Source organism: Pteronotus mesoamericanus, unplaced genomic scaffold (assembly GCF_021234165.1).
Source record: "Pteronotus mesoamericanus isolate MK-2021 breed Mesoamerican mustached bat unplaced genomic scaffold, CSHL_Meso_final contig_20, whole genome shotgun sequence".
In the NCBI taxonomy this organism is placed as follows: Eukaryota; Metazoa; Chordata; class Mammalia; order Chiroptera; family Mormoopidae; genus Pteronotus; species Pteronotus mesoamericanus.
This window is the reverse complement of record NW_026555085.1, coordinates 36,685,834-36,699,372: the sequence shown is the minus strand read 5'-3', so window position 1 is coordinate 36,699,372 and position 13,539 is coordinate 36,685,834. Positions and strand designations below refer to the sequence as shown.

At 35.5% G+C, this 13,539-nt stretch overlaps 1 protein-coding gene across 2 annotated transcripts in view; it reads left to right on the top strand.

Annotated features, from left to right (window-relative positions):
• The window catches only part of FILIP1 (filamin A interacting protein 1), a 180,181-nt gene extending 169,390 nt beyond the window's left edge, over positions 1-10,791 (top strand). The window contains exon 7 of one of the 2 annotated variants that reach the window (XM_054569635.1): positions 8,541-10,791. In XM_054569635.1, the coding sequence (XP_054425610.1) occupies positions 8,541-8,581 (41 nt within the window). In that variant the 3' untranslated portion in view covers positions 8,582-10,791. The remainder of the gene's footprint in view (positions 1-8,540) is intronic. The other variant, XM_054569634.1, reaches the window with a different exon arrangement.
• Positions 10,792-13,539: the final 2,748 nt, after the last annotated feature.

Genomic DNA, 13,539 nt, shown 5'->3' with positions numbered 1-13,539 from the left:
ATTTATGTGGGAGAACAGGGCAGAGAGAGAAAGGAAGAGGTAACGACAAGAATGCAGAGAGAGTTTCCCAGTAAGCAAGAACATAGGATTCCCAAGTTTTCCTAACCCAGATGAAGGTTAGTGTTTACCTCTTATCTCCTGCCCCAAGGTCTCCTCATTCCTTATCTCCTCAATCTGTGCTCTTTCAACTTCTCCTTTTCACTTGTTACCTCCACACAGCATATAAATGTGCTCTGGCCTGTTCTATTTTTGAACAATTCTTTCTTCAGCTGTGTTTCCTCCTCTCTAGCTACTGCCCTGTCTCTCTCCTGCCAACTTAAGTCATTTACAGAACACTCTAACTTTTATGCCTCCACTTCCATACTTCCCCTTTATTCTTTTTTTTTTTTTTTGAGTTAAAAAAAAAAACACATTTACTTATTTATTTTTTAGAAAGAGGAGAAGGGAGGGAGAAAGAGGAAAACATCAATATGCGGTTGCCTCTCACGCGCCCCCTGCTTGTGACCTGGCCAGCAACCCAGGCATGTGCCCTGACTGGGAATCAAACTGACAACCCTTTGGTTCACAGGCTGGCACTCAATCCACTGAGCCACACCAGCCAGGGACCATTTATTCTTTATATACTTTTTATTCTTGTTTAAGTAATTTGTACACATACTTAAAATATCAGCCAGTGCTAAAAGACAATGAAAACAGCTGTTCCTTTTCCCTCAGTTTTGCTCCCTGGAGAAAATCATTTCTAACTCTTAGCTGTTTCATCTGGTATTTATCTCCATATTTATGAATAATATACTTGTATTCTGATTTTTTATTTGTCAGTTTAGATATTATTTTTGTCTTATCATTATTACCTGGACGGCTGAGGATTTAGTCCGCCCCCATGTCCCACGCTCTGCTTTTCCCAACCTCCCACTATGATTATATCAGACTTTTTTTTATAAACCAGCAGCATGTGTAGGTTTATATATTAATATGTTTACAGTGTAAATTTAAATATTGTTTCCTGCAGAGTTAAGTATTATACTATGATTATTTTTCCTTATCATTTTTCCACTTCAAATAAATAATTGCTTTAATTTTTCATCTGCTTTGTTTTCTAGGTATCTATCCTTATTTTTTATTTTTTCCCAAATGCTTCAAATGGATCTGCCAAACACCTACCAAACCCTGAAACACATCCGTTTCATATTTTCCCCGGAGGCCTGGACCACTTGTCCTCTCGGCCTGCTGCGCAGGTGTCTGGCTGTCCTTTTGCTTGTGCTAAATCCTCTGTTTCCTGGATTTTCTTATCTTCTACTTCTTTTGCTTAACTGTATCTATCTATCCATCTGTCTATCTATCCTCATCATCCCTCTGTCTGTCTACCTTTTTTTTTTAAGTATACCTCCCAGTAGTTTCTACAGAGAAAAATCCTTCAATAACCTTGCTGGGCAGGCTACCTGCATTCTGGGAATAGATCAGGGGAGGTGAGATGGAGCATCTCATAGTTCAGCCCATCAAATTTTTCACTCCCCTGTACTCAGTCTGTGCTGCCTAGTCTTTGCCTAGGCCCAGAACTTCTTAGGTTGTTTCTTTTAGTCTCTGGTAAGTGTGAAAACAGAATGAGGTGATGCTCTTCTCCCTCAGTGACCAAGACATCCAATTGTCTTTGGTTTTCCTTTGTCCTCTCTGACTGTTCTGCTACAGTCTCTGTGGATGGCTCCTCGTTTTACGTATACACCTAAAGGATTGTTGTTCCTCCCATTGTTATCAAAAGCAATTTTCCTACACTGCAGTCTAGTTCTTGTTATTTTATGCACTCCCATGGCTTCACTTATCACCTATATGCTGATAACTACCAAACTGCTGTCTCCCACTCATCTCAAAGCATTCTAAACAACTCCTCTATCCTTCTTCCAAGCCTTCTCCTCTTAGTATTCTCCACCTCAGCAGGGGTGTCCTGATCCATTCAAGTACCCAAGCTAGCAACTGGTAGCCATTTTAGGCTCACCCCTCTCCCTCTCCCATACAGTAGACTCATTCAGCAAGTCTCTCATATTTAAACCCCCAAACACCTCAAGCAGCTGAACCCACATCTCCATTTCTCCCACCACTGCCTGAGTTGCAGTTCTAATTACTTCTCCTCTGAATTACTCTGATACTCTCCTAACTGGTTTCATAATCTCCAGCCTGAAAACTCTCTGATTCATTTTCCATTTTGTTTTCCAGAGTGCAAGTTGATCATATCACTCTTCTGTTTGAAAACCCTCCAAATGTTCATCATTACCTATAGAGTACAATGCCAACTCTTTGGTATGGCACTTGAGGCTCCCTGTGATCTTGGCTCTCTACTTCCCCAGTCTCTGAGCAGCCCTCCCTTTCCCTTGCCTGGACTCCGGCCACCCAGGCCCACGGATCGCTTGCATAGCAGGCCAAGCAACTTTCCTTGATTTGATCAACTTGTTCTTTCTCCCTGGATTGCCCTTTCTCCTACCTTTCCTTCTGGTGGTTGTGTCCTTCTATGTTCAGAATCTCTTAAAAACATTGCCTCCCTTAGGAAGACAAACCATAATTTCAGAATCTATCCTGAGGTTTAAAGCCTGTCCGTTGCTGTAAAAACTTGGCACTTACTGTAGAGAAAGAAAACTAGGATCTGAAAGATGGCTGGACGTTCGGGAAAAAAGAGGTATTCTTCTTTTTTCCCTTTGTCTGCAATGCAAGCCCATGCGAATGACATGCAAGATGCTGACAAAGCATTTGTGAGAACATGGAGGGAAAAGAGTGAGTGGAATTGGAAGGAATCTGGGTACTGCCATTCTGGATAGTGCAAGCTACATCTCTGCCCCCAGAGGCACCATGGCAAGTACTGGGTGCAAAAGAGCCAGGGGTTCAGGACTGGGGAGTTTTTGCCTCTGAAGCCATCACATGTGTGGAGAACTCGAGGGGGCCTGAGAGCTTACTGTGAACTACAAACATACTTGAATGAGGAGCATGAAAGACACTTCAGGAAAGAGGAAGTTTCCCGTGATCTGTCATACTCTTTGGATTCACCAAGAACCCACTAAAATGCATCTGAGAGGCTCTCATTTTAAAGGATCAAACAATACAATCAATAAGCAGAATGTAGATTTAGAATTGCTATCAAGGTGAACATCCAGAAAAAGCGGATAGCTGACCAATGGACTGGACACCTGAGATAAGACTGAAAACCAGGAGACCAGAGCAAGGCTGTCTAACTTTTGGCAAATCACTTTACTCTGGTTTGGTTTAGCATTTAGCTATAATCTTTTATGATTTTGGCATTTCTCCTGACAGTCATAATATGATATTCTTCATTACCGTTTAGCAAGCAACTTAAAGGATTCTGCCATAATGCTTTTCCTAAGAACTAATGGTTAATTGCTTATATGGTAAAAGTAGTTTTGGCCTTTCCATTTGTACTAATGTGTGATGGACAGAATTCCAAAGTCAAGGGCTAATTAGAGCTGAACCAAACTTTAGAGATCAAGAAGATAACTATTTCTATTACTGATGATGAAACAAAAATAAAACAAGAAAAATCCCAAGGCTTAAAGATGTCTAACCACCTTATTAATGATGAAGCCAGGTTTTCAGTTTCTCCTAGTTCATTATTCATTATTTCATATGAAACTACTTCAAGTGAGCAAAGTACATATTCATACATAAACTAAAACACCCACACTCATTGGGCCAAAATAAAATTTTCAAAGGATTTTGAGATATTTGCTTAGAAACTATGTGTCAAAGTTCTCATAACAGTATGTACTTTGATGAATATTGTTATCCTTATCTAAAAAGCACAATATCCTTTTCAATTTTCACACGCAATGTTATTTCCCATGCTATTCTGTGACCAGCCAAAGGCTTAGGACAAAACTAGGCATTTAGCATCTGTGTGCGAAAAGGGAGAACCTGACCATACTTGGCTCAAATATTTACCTATTTTTCGACCATTTAGTTTAGTTTTTTTATAATTAATGTTATATGTGGGAGAACTAGTTTCAATTTGCTTGTGTCTGGTAAACAGTAATCTACATGAGAGATAAGGATTAGCTTGCCTGAAAAAGAAGTTACCAGTTGTAACTATGATATTGGTAACTTGTGCAACCTGGGGAGGTAAGGGGATGATTTAGGCTGAGGGTGGAGAGGGAAATGTTTTAGAAAGAAGCAAATAAACTCTTAGGTGGTTGAGAAACCCCAAGAGAATCTGTATCATCTGGTTGAAAAATTTCCTGACGAAAATGACAGAACTGATTAACGGAAGTATTTTTAATTAGCTGGGCTGAATCCAAAAGAAGGAATACAAGTCCAAGTCAACAGAGGAAGTTTACTGGACTTCCTATTTAAAACAGATGTTTTATCAAAACTGATAAATTTCTGAATGTGATAATAACAGAACTGAATGCTGAAGCAGTTTATTAAAATGAGAATCTTAAAAGTAAACAATATCTAGACACTCCTACTTCTAAAGGGTACAGAATGTAGGACATTTTTACAGGTGGATAAATTACCCTGTGGACACCAAGTTCAAAGCTGGGGTTTGGTAGCTGGTGGACAGGAAGAGCAGCACAGCCCTAACCCCATGCCTTGTTGTCCAGGCAGAGCTGCTGGGGAGGAGGGTGCTATGGGACATGGGAAGCAGGCCATGAACCGGACAAATTGATGCAAAATTCAAGAGAGAATGTTTTCTATAACTTGGTATGCAGTTTTGTTGTTTGTTTGTTTTCTAATTAAATCCTTTTTATTGTTATTCTGTTACAGTTGTCCCAATTTTTCCCCCTTTGCCCTCTTCCACCCATCCTACCATCCACAGTATGCAGTTTCTTGTGGATAGAGCAGTCCTCGTTTGCTGGTACAAAGCCCTGCAGTAAATTCTACGTGTTGTCTTTGATGTGTGAACTTAGAGGCTATCTATGAAAGTGATCTGGTCTCATTTATTAGAGGAGATTTTTAAAATTCAGAGCTCATGTGTTCCCTTGCAGAGAGTTTGGCAGAGCAAAAACATATGCATTGCTTGGGAGGAAGGCAGACTTTCCAATGAGTACATCTTTCCTACCCCACAGCCAAGGAGCTCTCCTGGGAGGAATCAGAATTCTTATTTGCTGCCAGGTTGCCCTACTCTAACATTCAAGAGACATTCTCCCCCAAATTTCTCCCCAAACCCCATCTTGGATTGTGTCATCTTGCTGGCCAGTAGTTTTGGGATACCCCCCAAGGAGGATGAATAGTTAGTGAGTTCAGAAGTCAACAGCAATAAAGATTTGATAATATGTTAAACTTCCTTCCCATTGAAATTATCTTTGCTAGTATAATAAAAGAATGAATTCATAAACTACACCATTTCACAGTATATCATAATAACAAATAATGTACTTAATGTGTTACCTGAAGTTCCCTAAGGAAAAGAAACTTCAAGGTAACACTTGAGAGAAACACATAAAATGTTATTAAGTGATTTTGGTAAACTGTTTGATGTCAAAAATATATAAAAATCCAATATGATAAGTAAGGCTTAGAATTATTTTTTATTCTTTCAATTAGAAAAAAAGGAAATGATCTTATTAAATGTCTGTACATCAGAGGGCTCCAAAGTAAAGTGCTTTGCTATTTTGAGTTTGTTGATGGAGGTGGTAATGTTAATTGGTGGCCTTTGGTCTCAGTCTACCTGTACCAATTATGAATGTCAGAAAAAATTGTTACAGAACTAGACTTATTACTTAGGTCATTTTAGAGGACCCAAACGACTTATAATTGGGTCTTACTCTGGGACTAGGTGAAGACAGTAGAAGATGGAATACGATTTCCTCATTGACTTTGTAACATTAATAAAATTTATGACTATTTCATTGTACTAAATCACAAAAAAAGGAAGAGACTTGGGAATTTTTTTTAACACAAATAATGGCATTAATCTCTAAAGCTTTTTCTTTTTTCTCTTTTTGCTGGCCACTGTGGATTCCATATATATTAGATAGTTTGGCTGTGTATTGAGTCACCTCAAACTTTAATGGCATGAAACAACATTTTCTTTAATTTCTCACAATCTTGTGTAGTGGCTGGGCAATTCTAACTTTATTTTAGTTCATAGATCTGGGGAAAACATAGATGATAAGCAAACATAGATTTAGTAAATATGTTTAATAAGTTTAAATTAATAGGGCTGCCATCATATAATTTCATTATCTCTAGAAACACGATGAAATATGCCTCCATGCATACAAAATAACTTGAGCTTAATTGTATTCCTTTAAATAAACTTTATAAACCTAAATGTAAATACCATTTTTATTATTAAAGTAGAATTAAATAAACTATTTGGCATCAGCAAGTATTTCTGAGACAGTCTTCTTAATAACATAATCTGATTAATGGCATTAGTAGATATGCCATGCATAGATGACCAGTTTGCTAATTTAAATATGATAATATAATGTAAAGGTTCAATGAACATGTATGTATCCCTCTGTCACATGCATTTTTACCAAGTGCTAATTCTGAAAAACTGTTATTATTATGGAGATTTCAAAATGCTAGGATTAAGAGAAGGCAACTCTAGGAATTTAGAGCTTTGCACACCCAAGGTGAGAGAAGGTGGTATGATAGTAACAGAACACTGACCCTGCGAGAGACTTTAGAGATGACCTCTAATACTCTCATTTTGTGGTGAGGAAACAAAGGCACAAACAGTCTGCATTACACCTACAATAAAAACAATTCTGGATTTCACTCTTTTAAATTTATGTTTTCTATGCTTTTTTAAAAGAGGAAAATGGAGAAGATTCTTTAATTCTATTAGGGAGATTTGAGAACTACATATTTTCTCTTTGAAAACAACTACAGAAATTTTTAAAAAGAAAAGGTATTGATTGGGAAATGGCATTTTAATCTTGGATTGTGATTTTTAATTACATATTTTAATTAGTGTTTTTTTAGTTTTTGTCTGAAGATTTTGGTATATTTTAAGCATTAAAAAATTTTAAAGCTAGAACAATTTTTCAATGGAGAAAAATGAAATGATTTTTAAAGTTTTCTGGTATAGTGAAAAAATAATATGTATGTCTTAAAAGCTTCATATTTAAATATTATTAAATATGTAAAACATTTATGTATTTCATTTATTTGCTTTTTTTACCTGTTTTGTCCCAAATAGTTTGAAAGGTTGAGGGAAGAAATGGAAATATCTCCCCCTAGTGGTCAGTTAATAAAAGCAAATTAAGAAACTTTTACAGAGGATTGATTACCCACTGAACAGAATTAGCATGAACTTATAGATATATGACATAATGTGCTTTCTTTAAAAAAAAAAAATATTTATTCGTTTTTAGAGAGGGAAGGGAATGGAGGAAGAAAGAGAGGAAGGGAAACACTAATGTGTGTGTGAGAAACATCGGTCAGTTACTTCTCGCATGCCCCGAGTCAGGAACCTGGCCTACAACCCAGGCATGTGCCTGACTGGGAATCCAACCAGGGCCTTTGGGTTTGCAGGACTATGCTCAACTCACTGAGCCACACCAGTCAGGGTGACATAATGTGCTTTAGTTAATGTTCACTTAGATATTAATTACCTAAGTAAAAATAAAATGTAAATATATTTGAAATTAAAGTGCAAATAATAGGTGAAAATTTCCTCATGCTACTGATAAACCCTCATGTTATTTTCTACACTTACAACACTGCCATATATGACAAAGAGGTAAGACATTTCTGGGGCAGAGAAACCATTGAGTCTTAGTTATTTCTTTCCTCTGGTCTTTATAATCTCAGCAATGACAAGACTCTGTCTCATTTTGCTCACCAATGTAGTTTCATGTCTGACACAAGGATGGGCACATAGTTTGGCCTCAGCAAACAGTCCTTGAATGATAGAATGAAAAAAATGATAATACATGTTCATGAAAGCAAAAAGATTAAGATAAAAGTAAAGTCAATCAATACTTATCACACACCCATAACAGGGCCAGTACTGTTTTAATTGCTCTCTCAGTCTATTTTTATTTACTTTTAGAAGAATGAATTTAGATTTAAAAGCATATATGGAATTATGCAAAAAGAGGCAGTCAGAGATGAAGGTGAGTCATCCGTGTTTATTGACTTTTTAGGAACAGGTAATTAATATTTCATCATTAAACTCAAATTCGCACACATTAAAAAATTAAAATCATATGAATATTGTCAGACCAGGGAGTATAGCTGGAAGAGTTACTTCTAGGAAAGAGCCTGGTTTCCCACCATGGGGCTTCTATTGCCTTGGTGTTTAGTTCTTTGCTTGAGTATAAAATCAATCTAATATTGTTAGAATATTAGACATGATTTCTAAAAAGCCTTAAGAATTTTGGAGGTAAAGCATTATGCCAATACAAAGAAGTTACCCAAGAGCAGTAAAGAACTGCAGGAGAAGCTATTGGGCTCATGTACCTGTTTTTGTTTTGCTGTTTAATATCAATGGTCTTTTAATGAAATGATGTGGTATTGATCCTCACATAGACTACTAATTGCCTTTCAGTTTAATTGAAAATGCTGTATCTTTCTTCTCTTTATAGAAAGCATCATCATTCACCAGTTACGTATGAACTCCAGATGAAATGGTAAACCAAGCACATATTGGGTGTGTGTACTTCCTCTGAATCCCTGTTGAACGGATAGTGTTTCTACAGCTCTCCATCATCACTAAGGTCCTCCGTTCTACTGATCACTACTGAAAATAGTTTTCTACTTCCAGTGATTTTTTTTTTTTGAGGCTATAATGTAAAAGCTGAAAATGGCATTGCTGAAAACATAAAAATAGGTTGCAAGAATGACTTAATCTTTGTGTCAAAAGAAATTTTTCTTCCTTTTGAAAAGCTTTCAGGTCCATGGGCACATGCTATGTAATTTATTTTTATAATACACTTTGTAATGTGATTTTTTTCCTAAAGTGTTTCCTTTTTCATAGTCTATGGCACATATATACTATGTAGAATATACTGTCAGTTCTTCAAAGCATGGGTATTGGTGCATTAATAACAGTTATCTATGATTGTTTTCTTTTATCAATTTGTTGTTTCTGAAGAAAAGAAAGTACAACACATTATATATTTCCTGGGGTAAACTCAAGAGTTAAAGAGAGAAGCAGGAGCTTTTGGAAGAGTTTTTATTATTGTTTGTACAATGCTGTGATTCTGATCATGGTTCAACACTAACAAATAACACTCTGATTTAAAGTTTAACTTTAAATACTTAAATCCCCAGTTTTTAAAGTTGCTCTTTCTAGTGTTCTGTGCCAAAACCCTTGAATGAATTGATTTTCATATGGAATGAATTAATAAAAGGAGATGTAAGAGTTTAACATGTAAGGATTGTAGGAACACCTTCAACTGATAGTTCAATTATATTTGCTTGCATTATTTACTTACCTGCACAAGACTCACAATAAGGATATCAAGATATTTCTCACAATCTACCTAAGTAAAAGTCTGAAAACAAAAACTGACCAAGAACAGTATTAGCATTTTTTTTAATGGTAATAGAAATCGCAAGATAGATAACTTTTTTTCTTGCAGATGGGATTTGGACAGATTTTCAGGATCATGCACAGGTTGGAGAATATATTCTTTAAAGAAAAAAAAGCACATGAATTACTCAAATCTCATTGTCAGAGCTGCTGTTGATTTTAGATTTATGTAAAAATGTGCAACTAAAGTCTACTTGAAACCCTTAATATGGGTTTATTTGTTTTTTTAAAACAAAGAGTTTGTTAATGTGGACATGGTTTCAATAAGGCCTTTAAAAGATAGCTTTAAAGATTTGACACATCAGTTTCTGAAGGCAGAAGTCATCTATCACATAACTTGACTGAGATTAACAAAACTATGCTTCTGGGCATCACAAGGATAACTATTGTAAAAACAACACAAATAATAGTGTTGGCCCATTTCTCTAGTACACAGGTTGTACCCAGATTTACAAGCCCAGAGGGTAGTCCACACCAAGTCTCTGGAATAGAAAAATAAAGGTTGGATTTCCTCCCCTATGGGACTTGGTAAGGTTTGAAGGTATACCTTGTGGAATTAGCAAATCATATTCAGTAGGTATTTTAAATTAAATATATTTTATGTAAAATTAGTTTTGATTTTTGTAAGTAAAAGAAACGCTACAGTAGGCTTGTCCCAGCTTGAATGATTGTGTATACATCACATAACCTTCAGGGCTTTTGATTACTGATTAAGAAAACTAGAGTGTGTTTGTGTGAAAATTTAAAAAATTGTTGTTGGTTTTGTTTTCTGAAAATGTTTCTAAACTGTAATGGCATTTTTAATTAAGAAAGCATTTTATTTAGTATTGGTATTTTTTTTCACTCGCAATTAAGTTCCCTTTTTGCCAATGTTTATACTTGTGATGGCAAAAATATTCTGATATATCACAGATAAGCATTTGAAGCAAATAACTTTTTCTCAACCTGTGGAAATTTTATTACACTAATTGTGAAAATGCTAGAAAATAAGACTTTAAATACCTCTTGACTTTAAAATATTACAAGTAATTTATGTATATTTGAGTCTGAAGTTTTTATTTCTCTTGAGTTTATAATGAAATTTGGTACTTGCAATGCAGAGTGAGGGTACAATCAGAGTCATTTAGATGGTTCTGGGCTTTTTTTCCACTCATGCTATGAATAAATCCTCTATTTAAACCCAAATGGAATCAGAGTGACAGATGGCCAAAATTAATTTAAAAATTGAAAAATTGTTTAGAAATTGAATGGAATATGAAAGAATGGAATATTAACAATAGCCATATCCTTATCTAATAAATAAACAAGTTCATAAATAGTCATATCTCAATATCCACATCCAATTGAAAAACATGACCACCACATGCAAGCCTGGCACCATCCTAGGCTCGCATAATTTCTGTATCTTTTACTGTAAATAAATCTCCAATCATTAATATGAATGAGAATCAGTTTTGAATGGAATAATTATGTTTTCTGAAGCCTAACTGTAGTGTTTTCAATTTAAGGCACAACAAATGAATCCATTATTTTACCTTTTTCTTTTTGATAAGTTTGTTTTTTGAGGTACCTTGTACGAAGACTTTTTTCAAGTATATAATAAAATACTAGGATTTAATGAAAATAGTGGATAGAATAAATATTCTAGATGTTAGATGCCTGGAATGTTCACAGTACAAATTAATTGTATTTAGTACACCGTAAAAGAATTTCATAGTGTGGAATATCTAGTTTAAGCATTAACAGAGATACCAACAATGTTGAAATAATTCACAGCTCCTAAAAGTCAATGGCAGAGCAAGAGGAAATGGTATATCAGACAATGTAATATGTTTGTGTCTTTTCTCTTTATGCTGTGGTTAAATTTTCCTGGAAGTAAATAAAAAATAGAGCAAAGGTAGGGTGTGTTCATGAATTTGGTAAGCACCAATTCTAAAAATACAAAAATACAGAATGATAGTTTAAAAAAAACAGCTGAGTGCCGCCTGAGGCATATACCCTCCTCTGGACCTCCAGTGCTATGCCTCTGTTAAAAGGACTAGATAGACAGCAATAAAACAATTAAAATTGTAATGAATTCACAAAAATTGGGAAAGATTTATGAAATTAACATTGCTTAGTGACCACTAATATTTTATTTTCTTAAACTTTCAGCATTTCTTCCATCACTATCCTATGATAACCATGTTTGTTTCATAGGGAAAATGCTGTGGATTCATACATTTGAACAGAAATGTTTATAGATGTCATGACATGATACATTTATTTATTTTTTGTTAGTTTGTTTATGTTATTTGGTTAATTTTACCTTACCATTCGCAGACTTTGTTCACAGTGCAGATATGTATTTATTTAAACTAGATTTTTGTTTTAAAAATATCAGGTGTTAGCTTCCCCAATATAAGAGGATTACAATGTGATCAGATATTCTTCAAGTCTTGCAGGTTTAATGGATTTTCAAAAGCAAATGACTACATTGAAAACTTCTGGAGTTACATTCTATTTTCACAACATTCTCAATTTTTCTCTTCTTTAAGTTTTATTAAGTACATGAGAAGTTCATTTTTCACTATACCAAGTGAATTTATGAATATGTATTTGTCTTTTATAGGAATATGATATCCTGCTTCCAGTTCATCACAGGTTATTGAAATTATTTAACCAATTAAGACATTCTCTGTGTTACTTTCACTTAACTTTGTTTATCAAAATCTCACCAGTGAGAAAAATATCAGTTGTGATTATAAAAGCATTGTGCAATATTCTTTTCTGAGTTAGAATATAATGTGCATAAAATTAAAATTCTTTAAAGTGAATATTCCGCCTTATTTAACATTGTTTGCTTTAAAATAGTTTTCACTTCTGCATTTCATATTTTGTTAAAATATGGTGTTTTTCATTGTGAATAAGCAGAAGCAATGCAGCAGATCAGCCAAGATAAGAGATGCTTTTCCTCTGAGTTGCATCATAGTTTGATTACTTAGTAGATGAAAACTGCAAGACACCAAGAGATGGAAACTGGTTACAGGGTTCCCCTTACCCCTTTATCCTCATCAAAGGCTTTGTCAATAAACATTCAAATATTACTCTACCGCTTTCCAAAGGTAGATTGCTCAGTAGAGCAAACACACCTGAGACTGCCAGCAGCCCACAGGCCAATCTCTACAGAAGCAGCTGGGCAATGGTTTCAGCCAAGTGGGATGGGGGTGATAATTGGGTTGTACTCCGACCTGTTTCATTTCTCAGCCTAGTGCCAGAAGTGGTGATCCACTTCTTATTTTTGCCTTATTTGAGACAAACAAAAGAGTCTCTCCTGCTTATGATTTAAAGATATACGTATCAAAAAAGCAGGCACTGAAGATGTCAAAATGAAGCTTTCCAAAGGAAAGTTGCAGATGTTAGAGATCTTGCCCACAGGGCATCTGTGTGACCTCTCTTCTTGGAGGAGTGCTTTTTCATGCTCCTGGTTTAAACTGGCCAAAAGTCATTGTCCATTTATATCATGACTTCCCAGGGGACTGAGTCTCAAGCTTTCCACCAGATTTGCTCAAATGGATTTGCCCCCCTCGAGCCCTGGGCTAGAGTCACCTTTAATAAGCAAAAGGCTTTTCTTTTGGGTAGAAAGACTGCAGAACTTCCCTGGGCATCATGCTTGTTGGCAATAAGCAACATTGCACCATACTTTTTTTTTTTTTGAATGTCATTAAAATCTACTTTTGAAATTTGTATTTAATGCATCCCCAGGAACCTATGAAAGATGTCAAACACTAAGGCCTTCTTTTAACAGGGCCACCCTCAGTAACTGTGTGGTTCCACAGATAACGGTTGGAACCTAGTTCCGTGGAGCTCAAATATAATTTTTATAAAAAATAACCTTATCTGCTTTAGTTTTCCCTAGCATTATTCCCAGCTTTTCTTTGAGAGATAAGCACTTCCAATAAGAAAATCTTCTATTTCTCTTCAGGAGTCCATTTGTCGCATTCTGCCTTATATTGACTTGCCATGGTATACAAAACTATCACCCCAGTTTGAGTAAGCTTCTTGAATGC